The sequence below is a fragment of the Alexandromys fortis genome, unplaced genomic scaffold (genome assembly GCF_014885135.2).
Source record: "Alexandromys fortis isolate MF-2015 unplaced genomic scaffold, M_Fortis_MF-2015_v1.1 scaffold_15, whole genome shotgun sequence".
NCBI classification, from domain to species: domain Eukaryota; kingdom Metazoa; phylum Chordata; class Mammalia; order Rodentia; family Cricetidae; genus Alexandromys; species Alexandromys fortis.
In genome coordinates, this window is record NW_026067911.1 from 1,954,935 (window position 1) to 1,968,873 (window position 13,939).

A 13,939-nucleotide genomic window follows, 5' to 3' on the forward strand; every position below is an offset into this window, starting at 1 on the left:
AAGAATAATTTCACTATTAAACTAAACTAATGGTGGGTAACCCAATTTCAAAAATTTACGCTGGGTACCCACATCTGAACAAAAGCATAGCTTGGGAAAATGTGCCTATGATTTTAGTGCTGACAATAGAAAAATTCAAGCTGGAACTTGAGGAAATCTAGGTTGAAGTCCTTTTGTTCAAGAAACCAGCCATCTCCTGGCTGAGTCTAAGACTGTGAGATGATTGTGGTGTAGCAACCCACCACCAAGAACAAACACTTCAAGACAGTGTTTTAAGTACAGAGTGGTGTTTGCAGTTATTAGTATGTGTGTGTATATATGGGGGAGGGGGAGGATGTTGGCACAAATCATGATGGGATAGTTAAATTTTTAATGTTTTATGTTTTTGGTTGTCCCTTTGGCCCATGAAAAACAGCACGATTAAGATATTGAACTGTGGTATTTGTGGTTTCTTCCTAACATTTCATGCTAGACAGCATTTAAATTATCTGATTTTCAAATTTTAAGAAGTACAGGCAAACTAAGACAATCCTAATGTGGTTAGACACTTGTCAGGGTGGGAAAGGAACAGAGTAAAAAGAGATGCTGTCCCAATTTAAACATAATCACATTAAGTATTAGTTTATGCACTGACCTAAGAACTTGAAACTCAATATTCCTAAACAATCATTTTCTATCACAGTCTAGTTTTAAGAAAAATCCCAATTATTAAAAACTAAAAACAGGTCAATTTTACATTATTTATAAAGCCACCATGTCTGGGGAGAACTAGTTCATTACTACATGCAGCTCAAAAAATCATTTAATACAATAAAAGGCTGAATTGTATTTTACAATTCATATTAATAATGCATGTACTAACATTAAGTTTGAAGAACTCTCTAGTAATTCATTACTTTAAATGAACCTTAAACATAATTAAACATCTTGGATCAAGACTTATTAGAAAACTACATACATTTCAAATCTAAAACCGCTTTCCTTTCAAATTATAAGGAATTCCGTAGGTTCATTCTGAAGCCTACTGCCAAGAACTTTTTATGTTTAGCAATATTCCTGGGAGATTAGTATAACCTATTCATTCTGTCTACTCTATTTGGGCAATACAGCTGTCTGGAGAATGACCACGGGTAGGGACCTTCTAATGGATTATTTTGTTTTCATAGTGTAGACTTCACTGACACCTGGAGGGGTGCGGGTGTCAAGATGTTACTGCACAGATAGGCATATTGCTCAATGTAAATGTGTACAAACACTTCTTAGACCCTTTCACCTACTCCTGCACAGAATGAGAATCTTGATGTAGCTTTGAGTCCAAAGCTAAGTGGCACTTAGTTCTGTTCCTTGTCCCCAAAGAAAGGAAGGCAGTTAAGAAATTTGTTTTATAGTTCTTATGGAAGAGAATTTTAAATTTCAAGGAAAAAAATCTAGGCAAATTTGTGGCATAATCGGGACCCTGTAATTTCCTGTGTGGTCTTAAGAATGAATGGATACCTCTGTAATGTCTAAGTGTAGAAAAGACCACTCAACAGTTAATTCATAGAGAACAAAGAGCAACTAGGAATTGTAGACAAAGGAAGAACTACTTTTGTGTGAAGGCTGTCTCCAAGACTGCTGTGACATGAAGAAACTTTGGAAAAATGGGTGACTGGAAATAAAGGAATTTGGTAAGAGGAAACACAATGGTTCCTAACAACAGGGAAGTCAGGATCAGATGTAGTATGCAACAGCACATTGCTGTCAAAACTCCAAATCACTCATTTCAGTTAATTCCAGCCAAAAACATCTAGTTCATTTAGAAAAAATTCTGTGGGATGTTTTTATGTCTGTATCCTTAGCCAGGACCACTAGCTTAGGTTATGCTGAAATGCATTCCAGGTTAATGAGCTCGTACTGATAGCCTGAATTTTCTTCTTTACAAAGGAGGGCCAGAAAATACTCATTGCTGTGCCACCTTCAAAACTGAAATTCATGACCTCTTCAATTAAAATGCAATTCTAACACTAAAAAGAGGTAGAAGAAATATAAAGGCAAAACAAATTCTTTGATAGTGTTTGATTCTTTTTGCATGTCCCTCTATCTTTAAAAAAAATCTTCAGATTAGGAATTAATGTCCTTCTCTAGACTTCTCAAATGTCTCTATAACCTCTATACCTAAAGATTTACGATTTACATTATTTGTGGGGGAGAGGGGGACACATGAAAGACCATGTTTTGGAAAGAATGCAAAAATTGGTTAGTTTGAAAGGGGTTTATTTCTACTGCACACAATTTCTTCATGGTGAATATACAGTGATTCTCTGTACAATAAGAAGTGATCTGTTTTCAAAATAATAAAGACATAGCAAACAAGTTTCTTTCCAGTTATCAAAACTTGTGACAACATAAAATACTGAATGAAACTGAAGTAAAAACTATTTGAATGATTAGTATGTGTAAAGGAAAACACACACTACAATAACACAAGAACATTAACATGCACCCTCTTTTAAGGAAAAAGACACTTCTACATTTTCTTTTTAAATTATGAGTATTTTAATTCCCATCAAAATGAGGCGCCCAATCTAGATATAGTAAGCAGGCACCATGCAAAACTACCTAGTTTTGCCAATCAACCTCAAACCCAATCCACACCACAGTCCCTGAAATAGCAGTCCCCATTTTAAGTTTGAGGAATCTGCCAACTGCAGTATTTCCATGTAAGAAATTAAGACACAACATTAGTTCACTTAAGACTGGATACTAAACATTTATACCGTGAAGGAAGAATGCATTTTCTTAGCAGTGTCATTAGTTGAATAGCTTATGCAATGCAAATTCTGAATGTATATACACACATGTGAACATGTAATTATATTTAGAATGCAGACACATGACATTTTTTTCATGCTTGTGGCCCGACACCAACAGGTCCACTCAAGTTACCTGGCTGTCTATCTTCTGCCTGACCCCTGAAACGACGCCTGCGGCTACGATTGCGTCGCTGGGGTTTTTTTTCACTATCATCTGCAATTGCAAAGTTTACCATCAACTATTCTGGCAAAAAATAACAAAACAAAAACAAAACGAAAAACTTCTTTCCTTATTTATAAAAAACTTTTAGTTAGACATTGAAGGTAAAGCATACAATATCGACAAAAGGATTATATACATTTTTGTAGCATAAACCATTCTTCTCTGGAAATAAAGAGGGCTTTAACCCATAATAAACTGCCATACATAACTGGAACTACTGCTGTTATTGAGAATAAAAGGTTTCTCTCCAACATATTTTGTGTTTCAAAGTTAATGACATTTTAGCCCCGTAATAATTAATGCTCACTCTATGCATCTCCCAAAATGTACCACAATTATTCAAAGGGGGTGCTAAAAGAGTTAAGTTTTATTTGTACACAATAAGATCAACTGAATATTTGTACTGATGATTAATGGTATTAATGGTATGAAAGAGCACTTTAATTAATCCTCCCAATTTCAGATGGTTTGACAAATATAAAAAATAAGACACTCAAGACAAGCAAGCTATCTTCCCCATTAAAAGGAAACACTAAAAAAACATTTGTGAATTGCATACATAAACAAAAGCCTCATCTATTATCAGTATAATACAATCTCACACACACACACAACTTTTCCCTAAATGCTTACATACCTAGCCCATTTTCATTTACTGAGGCTGTATCAGATTCAGTCATTCCATCCATCAGAACAGCATCTTCATCGGTCCTTCGTCTACGAGACCGCCTACGACGGTTAGTACTGTGATGAGATTCGCTGGCGTCAGTGTCTGCAGTCTGATCTGATTCTGTATTATCAAGTAAGCTGTATGGATTGCTGTCTGGATCTTTGAGCACTATATTCATGTCAGAGGCAAGAAATATTCATTTAAGACGGCTGCAGTTAAAATACTTGATTTACTGAACTACATCAACTAACCATACATAAACTAATCCCCCCCAAATATAGGCCTGAAGTTTTCTTATCATTAATTTACCTGAAAATTATTAAAATGAACAAATTGAATTTTAATGGAAATGAAAAATTGTAAAGCAAAAGTTAAGGTTATTTTTCAGCTTTGTAATGTTTTCTTTGAATTGTTTTACAAATATAGTCAGGTCTGTATAACCTCAGAAAAACTATAGAAGGGGATACAGCTGTATCAAACACAGTTTTAGTCCTGCATAATTTTTTTTCTTACTAGTGTCCCTCAAACTTAAACTACTTACATGGCATTTTTGCAGACAGAGGTCATCTAGAGATAATATAGAACAGTATGCACAGATAATGTATTAATATTGTATAACCTTTCATAAAGGATTTGTAAAAAAATTTGTGGAGGTTACTGAGACCAATCCTCCAGAGATACTGAAGGATAACGATATCAGAAAATACTATCTAATTCTGACATTCACTCTTTTCCGAGACAGGGTTTCTTTGTGTAACAGCCCTGGCTGTCCTAGACCTCACTCTATAGACCAGGCTGGCCTCGAACTCATACGGGTCCGCCTGCCTCTCTCTGCCTCCTGAGAGCTGGGATTAAAAGTGTACACTAACATTACCAGCTTGACAGTCATACTCTTACCCTACCCAGAGGGTAGAGAAATAAAAATGTAGAGAAATATCCAACTATTATGTAGTGATTCTGAGAACCTTTTGTTTCTCTTTAAACTGCTTCTTGTGAACTATTTCCAAATAAAATTAGTAACTGCACCCAAGACCTAACAAAAATCAGCTAACTATGAACTGAAGCAACCAAAACAAGTCTACTCAGGTATCAAAGTAAATTAGGCTTAAATAATAACTGTTATGGAACAGACAATGTTGAACCAGATGTTAACTGGCATCATAACTCTGAAAACAAAGTGTTTCGTAAAGTTACAAAGAAAAGAAAGCACCTCTCTTACCTATGTGCATCTACTGCTTCCAACACTCAATTACAGAAGGAATTCACCTAGTCACCATTACTCTTAAGTTTCCTTTGGTAACAGTTAGCATCTTTGAAAAAGATGCTCAATTCATCTATTAATCATAGGTAAAATACATTCATTTTGCATTTCCACAAAATATAATGGTTTAATAGTAACAGTATACATTGTACATTTTAATACAAAAATTGTTTTTCTGTAAAAAAAAAAAAAACTAAGCTAAACTTTTCTAAATAAAACTAAACTTAGGGCCCAATGGAAAGTGGGATCCAATTAGAGCTAAATATACATCCTCCATTTTATGCTGATTTGCTCCACTGTAGGTTAACATGTTTGGATTTTTTTGGGGTAGGGGTGGGGATGAGAGACAAGAGTAGCCTTGGCTGTCCTGGAACTCACTCTGTAGACCAGACTAGTCTCAAACTAAAGAGATCCACCTGCCTCTGTCTCCCAAGTGCTAGAATTAAAGGTGTGTGCCACAATGGCCTGGCTTTAATATGCAAAGTCTAACCTTCTAAAAGATTTAAAACATTACTTTAAATATATTAATATTTTCAATGAGATATCTAATCATTATAAAGTATAACCTTAAATGACAAAGAAATAATAATGCTACTGTACAGTGCTTTAAAATAATCCTATTATCTCTGGAAACCCTCCCCTCTTGTCATTCTGCTCAGAAAGAACATTCTGGCAACTATTACCACCTCATGGTAAAAAACAAAAACCATCAAATGACCACAGCCAAGAGGTGCTTGAGCATATGACATCTTTGTCTCTACTCTGTATCTGTGAACATGTGGTGTGCCTATGCACACCTATATGCACAAGCGACCAGAGACCACAAGAGGGCATCAGAAAGGCCCTGAACTGGAGTTACAGGGTTGTGAGCAATGGGTGCTAGGAACTTTACTGCCTACTCTACAACAGCTATAACTGTTCTTAATTGCTGAGTCACCTTTCCAGTCCTTCTATATTCCTCTTTACAGTTCAATTTCTCAGAAAAATAAAACAAAATTGAGTGTACCTTTTTCTCTGTCCTCAAACTGTAGCAAAAAATTCTTGGGAAAAATTACCTAATATTACCTAATTACCAAGGACCCCGAAGCAAAGGAAACCGGTCAACTGAAAGATCTCACCTACATATTCTTATGTAAGCCTTCACTCAGAATTAATCTACACAAATTTTCCTATATTAATTGCTACACAGTCTACTATTATTTCTAAGATAGTAACCAGAATCATAAACTTCCAAAAATGTTTGGCTCTGAGGGAAGAAATGATTTTTGTAGGGTTATACTGTTTACAAAGCATGAACGCTGACATAGTATGAAAAAGACTACCAGAACTGATGGAAGATTTGCCACCACGTGGTCCACCACGACCTCGACCCCCTGAAACACTTCTGCCTCTTCCTCCTGGGCGTCTCCTGCTGTCTCTCTGATGCCGAGTCTCTCGGTCATCTTCTCCTGCCAACGACCAATCACTCAGCTCATCTTTACGCTCAGATTCTGTTTCGGAGGGGTTAGACAGCTCAGAATTTGTACCTTAGAAAAAAGATAGTATGTAAAGTGATTAGGTGCACATATATAGTTGCTTAAGTATCATTTAAAGGAAGCACAGTAATTGTTCTGAATAGAGCCAAATTAAAAACTTTAATATGCAACTAAATTCAACTAACCATTAGAGGAAAGGTACATTATGAAAATGCAGTTAAAGTCAAGGTTTTGCTCATTTTTATATCGATGGCCTAAATCATCAGTACAATAAATGTTACCCAATACCTAAATTTCATCACACCAAGAAAAATTTTAATTTTAACCAATAGTTTTTTTTATTATTACTGACTTCAATGTGTATTTTTCCCTCACATTTTAGCATTTCTAAAATCAGAACACTTCTTATAACTGATAGTCTTTCTTAAAGCTAGAAGTTCTGGTCAGCTAATATACATAAAATGTTTTACTGCTGCCTCAGATTAGCATAACAATGTTTCTGAGAAAACAGTTACTACCTAACAATGACTAAGAGAGACTGAATGAAGTTCACATGACTAATCTCGTTCAGAAATAGTTGAGTTGTAAATTTGTACCAACGTAACTGAAAATGGAACCTTTCCTCTTCTCTTATTTCACTGAAGTACTGTCTGTACCATGCCACATGCTACTCTTCTATGTTGGTCTATGCCAAAATGCAAAACTTCATCTTCATCCTATCAGTGTCCCAAATGTGTCGTAACGTGCAAAAAAAAATCCCCTGCTGATGAATGAATTTGTTGAATGGAATACCTAAACATTGGTTGTATTTAAACTCCATGAGTAATTAAAAATAGTAGTAAAACACTAGTCATCACGGAAGGGAATAAAGTAACCATTTAACAATTATTTGTTCAAATGCCAAAAAACATTAACTGTATACTATAAAACTGTCAAAATGTAGACAATAATCATTTCATGAGTAGTAAAACAAATCTGTGTTAAAATGTAAAGGAGATAAGCCTAGTAAACTATTTTACCCAAGAAAAGAGCAAGGAAATTATTCCTTAACATACACTCAGTATTTATTTTGTGAGACAAACATTACAAAACACAAAGTTTCTGATGAACTGGCTAATACTTGGGTCTTTTATGACCACAAAGTCAAGGATAAGGTTCAGGCATGACATGAGAAGATTGTCCTAAAATATCTCATAGGTCCTTAAATCTTTCTCATGTTATAAAGATGACAGCCCAAGAACCCTATAGTCGTTGGCATTTTAAAAACTATAGGCAGGTGGTCATAAGCCAAGAAACAAGTCTTGCTAGAATCTGGAAATGACAAGCGAGCAGGTTCTGTCTAACTTTCAACCAAACAAAACACCTACAGTCCAGGTGATGTGTAAGAGGTTAGTCAATGAGGCAACAGTGAGCTTTATGATGATAAAGCTGTGCTGCCCAGATCTTTAAGTTGCTGTAGATTATTAACTATTGTTCTGCTGGAAATAATACAGACATTTCAACCTCTCAATGTTGGAAAGTACAAGCAAGATACAAGGAAAGAAATCCCAGAAAAGCTTTTTAAAATGAGCCATGACATTCACTTGTTTTTATACAAAATTTCATGATCAGGCTTTTCTTTTAACTTTACAACTAATAACTACCACTTTTATCAAGATGGTTCCAATCACTTTAAATGCTAATGTGCTAAATGCTTACATTATGTCATATCATAACCAAGATTAAGATTCAAAGTAATTTAGCATGACTTTAGAAATGTTCTACTAGTAAATGTTTCTTATATTTATTACTGCTTAGTCCTGATAATTCAAATGCTCTTCTCAAGTTACTTCAAGAAACAACAATGTCTCTAGTTCCACAAAGCTAAGTCTGCCATCTGCTGAAGGATCTGTATAACGTTCTCTAACGCAAGATTCCTTTGCCATTTTCCCATACACTTCATTATCTACTCCTCATTCATTTACCAGAGTAATTCCCTCATCAATAAGCAAAGGTCCCAGACACTAATCAAGATGTTCAATGGCTTTTCTCACTTTTGCCATACAAAGCCACATCTGATTATGTTAATTTAGCATTAAAATGTAAATATACCTGATTTCTATTTAATTACTGTCATTACATATACTTTTGGAAATACAGCATTAGCTTACAATTCTCCATCTTACATAGTGAATATATATTTTAGAATTTTACTTAGAACTTTTAATGCTGTGTTAATGAAAATGCATCAAGAAAATGGGATAATGGAACATAAGGTTTTACTACGAAAGAGAAGGGATACTTAGCCTTGCACCTGTACAACAAATGAAAGACAATACAGGTCTACAACTCTAGCACCATTAGATTCCTCAGTTAAAAAGTCTGGATCTGAACCTGCATGCTGCAAACCTGCATTCATCTCTACTTTCTGTAAATATTTCCTGTTTTGGCCTATGTTCACAAGTATTTCCTCAAAACAAGATTAACACAGGGAGAAGAGAACATAAAAGAACAGAAAAGGAAATGAGGAGGGATGGGCAGAAGGATCAGGTCACTGCTATGATCCAAGTCCAAATGGAGAAAGATGAAACAACTCCAGAGCTAAATAAGAATAAATGAGAATTTAAGATTAGAGAATTGTTAATGGTCACAGGATCCACTGATCCTTTCCTACCCAGATTAGGCCCCAGCTTCAAAGTGATAGTTTATAAAGATGTTCATTATAAAATGTTAACTCTCTTTATTAGCCTTCATCTTCAGGCTGCTACACAAAATGTTACACTATACAAAATAGTTTACACAAGGTGTGTAAACACTCAAACCCGCCAAATCAGCGAAGTCTATTTCAAAGCTGCTGGAGACTTGCTGTGTATGATGCTGAACTAGTCATCAGTCTATTTTTCACTTATGTTTTCATTACAGGTAGCAGTACCATTCTAAGATTCTACAGGAAATGTATGAAACCACACTATTTAGAACACAGGCCCTATACCCATTCACCCTTTACTCCAGCTTTAAATTAAGCTTTGTTTTATAACTGTTTATAAGCTATCTACCTTTCACTGTCACTAGTATATAATAGTAGTAACATACAGACCTTACAACTACCTTTCACTCTCAAAAACAAATTAGAGCTAGTATGAAAATACACACAGCATCTAAACTAGAACACTACTACACACTATTACAGAAATAAAACAATGTTCTTTTTACCATAACCGGAGGTGTAATTAGGGCCCCGACGACCTCTGCCTCTTCCACTATAAGACCTAGAACCTTGTACAGAAGAGATGGTACTTTCATCAGTGGCATATCCTTTCTCTTTTTCAAGCCCTCTGGTGGAAGAAGGTCTGAAACCCATACCAATCTGTCGCAGCTGTTCATCAATCTGCAGGCGTTCCATTCTTAGTTGTTCCACTTCCTACAATCAAAACAAAGAATCGTTTTTGCTATTAGTGAACATGTACACACGTCATGCCCTCTGAGACCTCAAACACTTTTACTCTACCTATCGACCCAAGTTCTATACAGGTTTTTGTTGGTCTGTGTGTGTGTGTGTGTTGGCTTAGAGCTAGAATTTTACAATCTACCAAAGAAACAAACTGTGTTCTTTGAAATCATCTCATAAAGTAGTATTGTATTCATAAGGTCATTTGCTGGTCAAATCAAGAAACACTGAATGCTTTATAGTGTGTTCAATACATTGCTATAAGCATACAGTATATATACCTCTCTTGCTTCAAGTGACTGCATAATAAACCTAACCTATCTGTTAATTGCTAATCATATTACCAAATACTGTCCTTTTTACTCTTGAATGATTGTGTGTGCACACACGTAAATGTGTGTGCTACCATGTGCCTGTGGAAATCTACTACTTCAACATCTCCTTCCACAATGTAGGTTGTAAGGCTTGGCTGCAAATAACCTTTATCCACTGAGCCAGATCACTGGCTACACACTGTCTCTGTAACAGAGAGTTAATAGTCTCTTTAAAGGCAACATTAATGAGCTACAGACTTGACCATTTAAAAATTGAGGTCCTACAACATGTGAAGGTAACCGTCAAAACGAAACAATTGGCTTAGAGGAAGAATAGAAGACAAAGCATTTGTTTACAAGGTTAGGATTGACAGAATTGAAAAACACGGAATGACATAAAATACTAATACAACAAATATCAGAGACTGAAAAGAAAATATACTAAAGTAGAGATCATTTGAGAATATTACTATGAGCAACAACAAAAAAAGAAAAATGAAAAACAACTGTGATGCTTACTAACTTACAGGTACATCTTTTTCTACAATTCTTGTGTGTATTATGTTCAAATCTAACAAATGGAGGCTGAGGGTGTAGCTTGAAGACCGATTCCAATTTTGTTCACCATGTACTTGGCTTTGGTTTGCATCTCTAGCAACCCACTACCCCACTCAGAATTGATGGAACAACACCTATTGGATGTTGACTCAAAAAAAAATGTCAGAGATATCAAAGACATCCAATTTCACCTTTATGCAGACAGTTAAAATGAGGGAGGAAAAAGGAAACAAACTGGCTTGCACAGAGCTATTGTAAATAATGACGAACTCTCACAAACCTCCAAAAATAGTCCTTTCTTTAAAAAGAACCTTTAAAAAAAGAAAAAAATCAGAGGGCTCCCTTCTCCAGAAAGAGTATTAGGGCAAATAACATTTTATTCTCTACGATTTCAACAAAAACCAAGCAAAACTGAAGTAAATTTAAAACATTTAAATACCCAAACATTACTATAAATCAGCATGTTCAACAGTAGATTCCTTATTTACAGCAAGTATACAACACTCACACAATAAATGCAGGGGAGATATAAGAATACAATGTGAACTGTATACATACCTTTAAATAAGCAATGTGATATTCTAGAAGAACTTGAACATTTCCAATACTTTCTTTAGTGCCAACAAATACAAATGGAACCATTCCCTATAAGAAGGTACATTATCTTCAATATCACATATTAATTATATAATTTAGCAAGTTTTTCTACAACTCAACAGTAATTAGACGGAAATGCAGAATTATTTGTGCAAAATTACATTTGCCTGCTAAAAAAAATAAAGATCAGTTTATGCTAGTTTTCTGATTTCTGATCAATTTAATGTTCCAAGAATACAAACTAATTTTTTTAAAGGTTTATTTATTTATCATGCAAACAGCATACTGCCTGCATGTATTCCTGCAAACCAGAAGAGGGTTGAGTCACAATGTGGTGACTGGGAATTGAACTCTGAGCCATACTCAAGCACAACAAACCAATTTTTTAACAAAACACTAAACCTGTCATGGTCTTTCAGTATCTATCACAGTAGGCACAGATTTAAAAGCCAAACACATATTAGACAAGTTATCTCTGTAAGTGCTCAGATAAGTCTCTGAGAAGACATAATGGCACATGCTTGTAAATCTCAGTAATTGGGAGGCTGAAGTAAGAGGATCATTACTCGTTCAATATAAAACAGGGTGAGACCCCCATATCTAAATTAAAAACTAAACAAAATGTTGACTGTGTAGATATTTCTAACAATTAAAATGCGTTATTTCCAGGGCTGGTGAAATAGCTCAATGGGGAAGGGTACTTGTGGCCAAGCTTGATGACCTAGTTAAGTTTTATTCCTGGAACCAGCATGTTGGAAGAACAGAAACACTTTCTTCAGTTGTCCTCACTTCCACACACAATCTGTGGCACGTGTACATGCGCGCGCACGCGCGCGCGCGCACACACACACACACACACACACACACACACACGACACTGACTACAGAGCATTATTAATTACACTATGTAAAACTGAGGAAATCACTGAAGAGCGGACACCAAGAAACAAAATATAAGCACTCAACTATCCTAGACTGTTTATTTGGTGAAATTTGAGAATAAAGCTTTAAAAAACAGAGCAGAAAGGGGCTAGAGTGATGGGCTCAGCTGTTAAAAAGCTGATCTTGAAGTGGATCCAGGTTCAGTTCCCCATGCCCACATGGTGGCTTACAACCATATTTAACTTGAGTTTCAAGGGATCTGATGCCTTCTGATCTCCAAAGGTACCAGGCACACACAAGGTAAATACACATACATGCACAGTAAGTATCCAGAACCAAGATGGCTTAGTCAAGATTTTCTACCTTATAAACATACTTCAGCCTTCTACTTACTCTGTAGACCAGGCTGGCTAAAAATTCAGAGAACTGCCTGCCTCTGCCTCCAAGTGCTGAGATTAAAGGCATGTGTCACCACACCTAGTCCAGAAAATAATCCAGGCCTGAAAATAGCAATAACAATGGCCCAAGCTACACAGAGTGGGTAGCACAGTAAGCTCTTTTCATAAAGAACCCACCAAGAAGAATAAACCTGCACTGAAATGGCAAGACTGAAAGTAAGTGGGAACACGTCAAGGGAAGACTAGCTTTGAATAGCAACTTAAAAAATTCTATCTGAGCTATGTAATGGTTCAGACTATCTTAGCCATCAGATCAGAATTTAGATTGTTATTATATTATACTAGGTTTATGAGAAAAGTAAAGATTACAATGTCGGACACTACTTTAATTCTTGTCTGTGAAAGACATTCTAAAAACCATACAAAGCAAGTAGATGCTATGTGATACAACACATTTTAAAACTCTGTGTTTTAAAATTACTGAAGAAAATGTTCTGACCCTTGTGAAGACAATGGACATTTATTTTGAGGTGTATTTCAACCCCATGTCCAATACAAAGAAACAAAGAAGTGCTATCTTGAGTAGGCAACAATGGCCTGAGCTAATCAGTGTCTAAAACCGACTCTGAGAGTTAGTACATTTTCTGAACAGTGCTTTACTGTGCAAAACTGAAGAAATTCTAGTGTCTTGAATTCTAGTTGGTTGTTCTAGGGACAACCACAGACTTATTTTCAGGCTTTAAAGCCCCAAATCACTATATCAAGTGGTCCACTGAACCCACAAATTCGACTGAACACCTTGAGGTGTAAGAATTTAACAGAATTGTAAGCAAAATATTAACATGAGGAGGGACTGGGGGAAAAAAAGGCCAAGGAGTGATCAAAATCGTTTTTGGTAGACTGCTTCGTTGAGCATCAAATTCTATAGCTTTATACTCAAGAGTAAAAATGATCCAAGATGGAACTGGCATGGTATAGCTCAGCAGTTGCAGTTAAGAGCATCTGTTCTCACAAAGGACCTGGGTTTGGTTCCTAGACCCCATTAGACAGTTCACAGCCCTTAGTAACTCCAATATCAGCAGATCCAATGCCTTATGACCTCCACAAGCACCAGGCATGCACATGGTGCACATGTACACATGTGGGAAAAATCTCACACACAGAAAATAAACCTAATACAAGGGGGGCACTGGGCGTGGGATTAACCTACTGAAACTTTTATAAAAACTGGCTTAAGTACTGACAAACCAATAAGTAGCCACAGTCCACACAACTGAAAGGAAATTGTTTTCTATTATGAAATAATAATTCAAAGAAATAAGACTTTTCAAAAATAATATTC

At 35.8% G+C, this 13,939-nt stretch overlaps 1 protein-coding gene across 4 annotated transcripts in view; it reads right to left on the bottom strand.

The window, feature by feature from the left end:
* Fxr1 (FMR1 autosomal homolog 1) overlaps positions 1 to 13,939 on the bottom strand; it is a 48,630-nt gene that overhangs the window by 1,807 nt on the left and 32,884 nt on the right. For 2 of the 4 annotated variants that reach the window (XM_050138334.1, XM_050138336.1), the window contains exons 11-14: positions 11,279 to 11,365; positions 9,614 to 9,821; positions 6,269 to 6,472; positions 3,653 to 3,853 (exon numbers count right to left, since the gene is read on the bottom strand). In XM_050138334.1, the coding sequence (XP_049994291.1) occupies positions 3,653 to 3,853; positions 6,269 to 6,472; positions 9,614 to 9,821; positions 11,279 to 11,365 (700 nt within the window). Of the gene's footprint in view, positions 1 to 2,925; positions 3,007 to 3,652; positions 3,854 to 6,268; positions 6,473 to 9,613; positions 9,822 to 11,278; positions 11,366 to 13,939 lie in introns of all 4 variants that reach the window. The other 2 variants (XM_050138337.1, XM_050138335.1) reach the window with 2 other exon arrangements.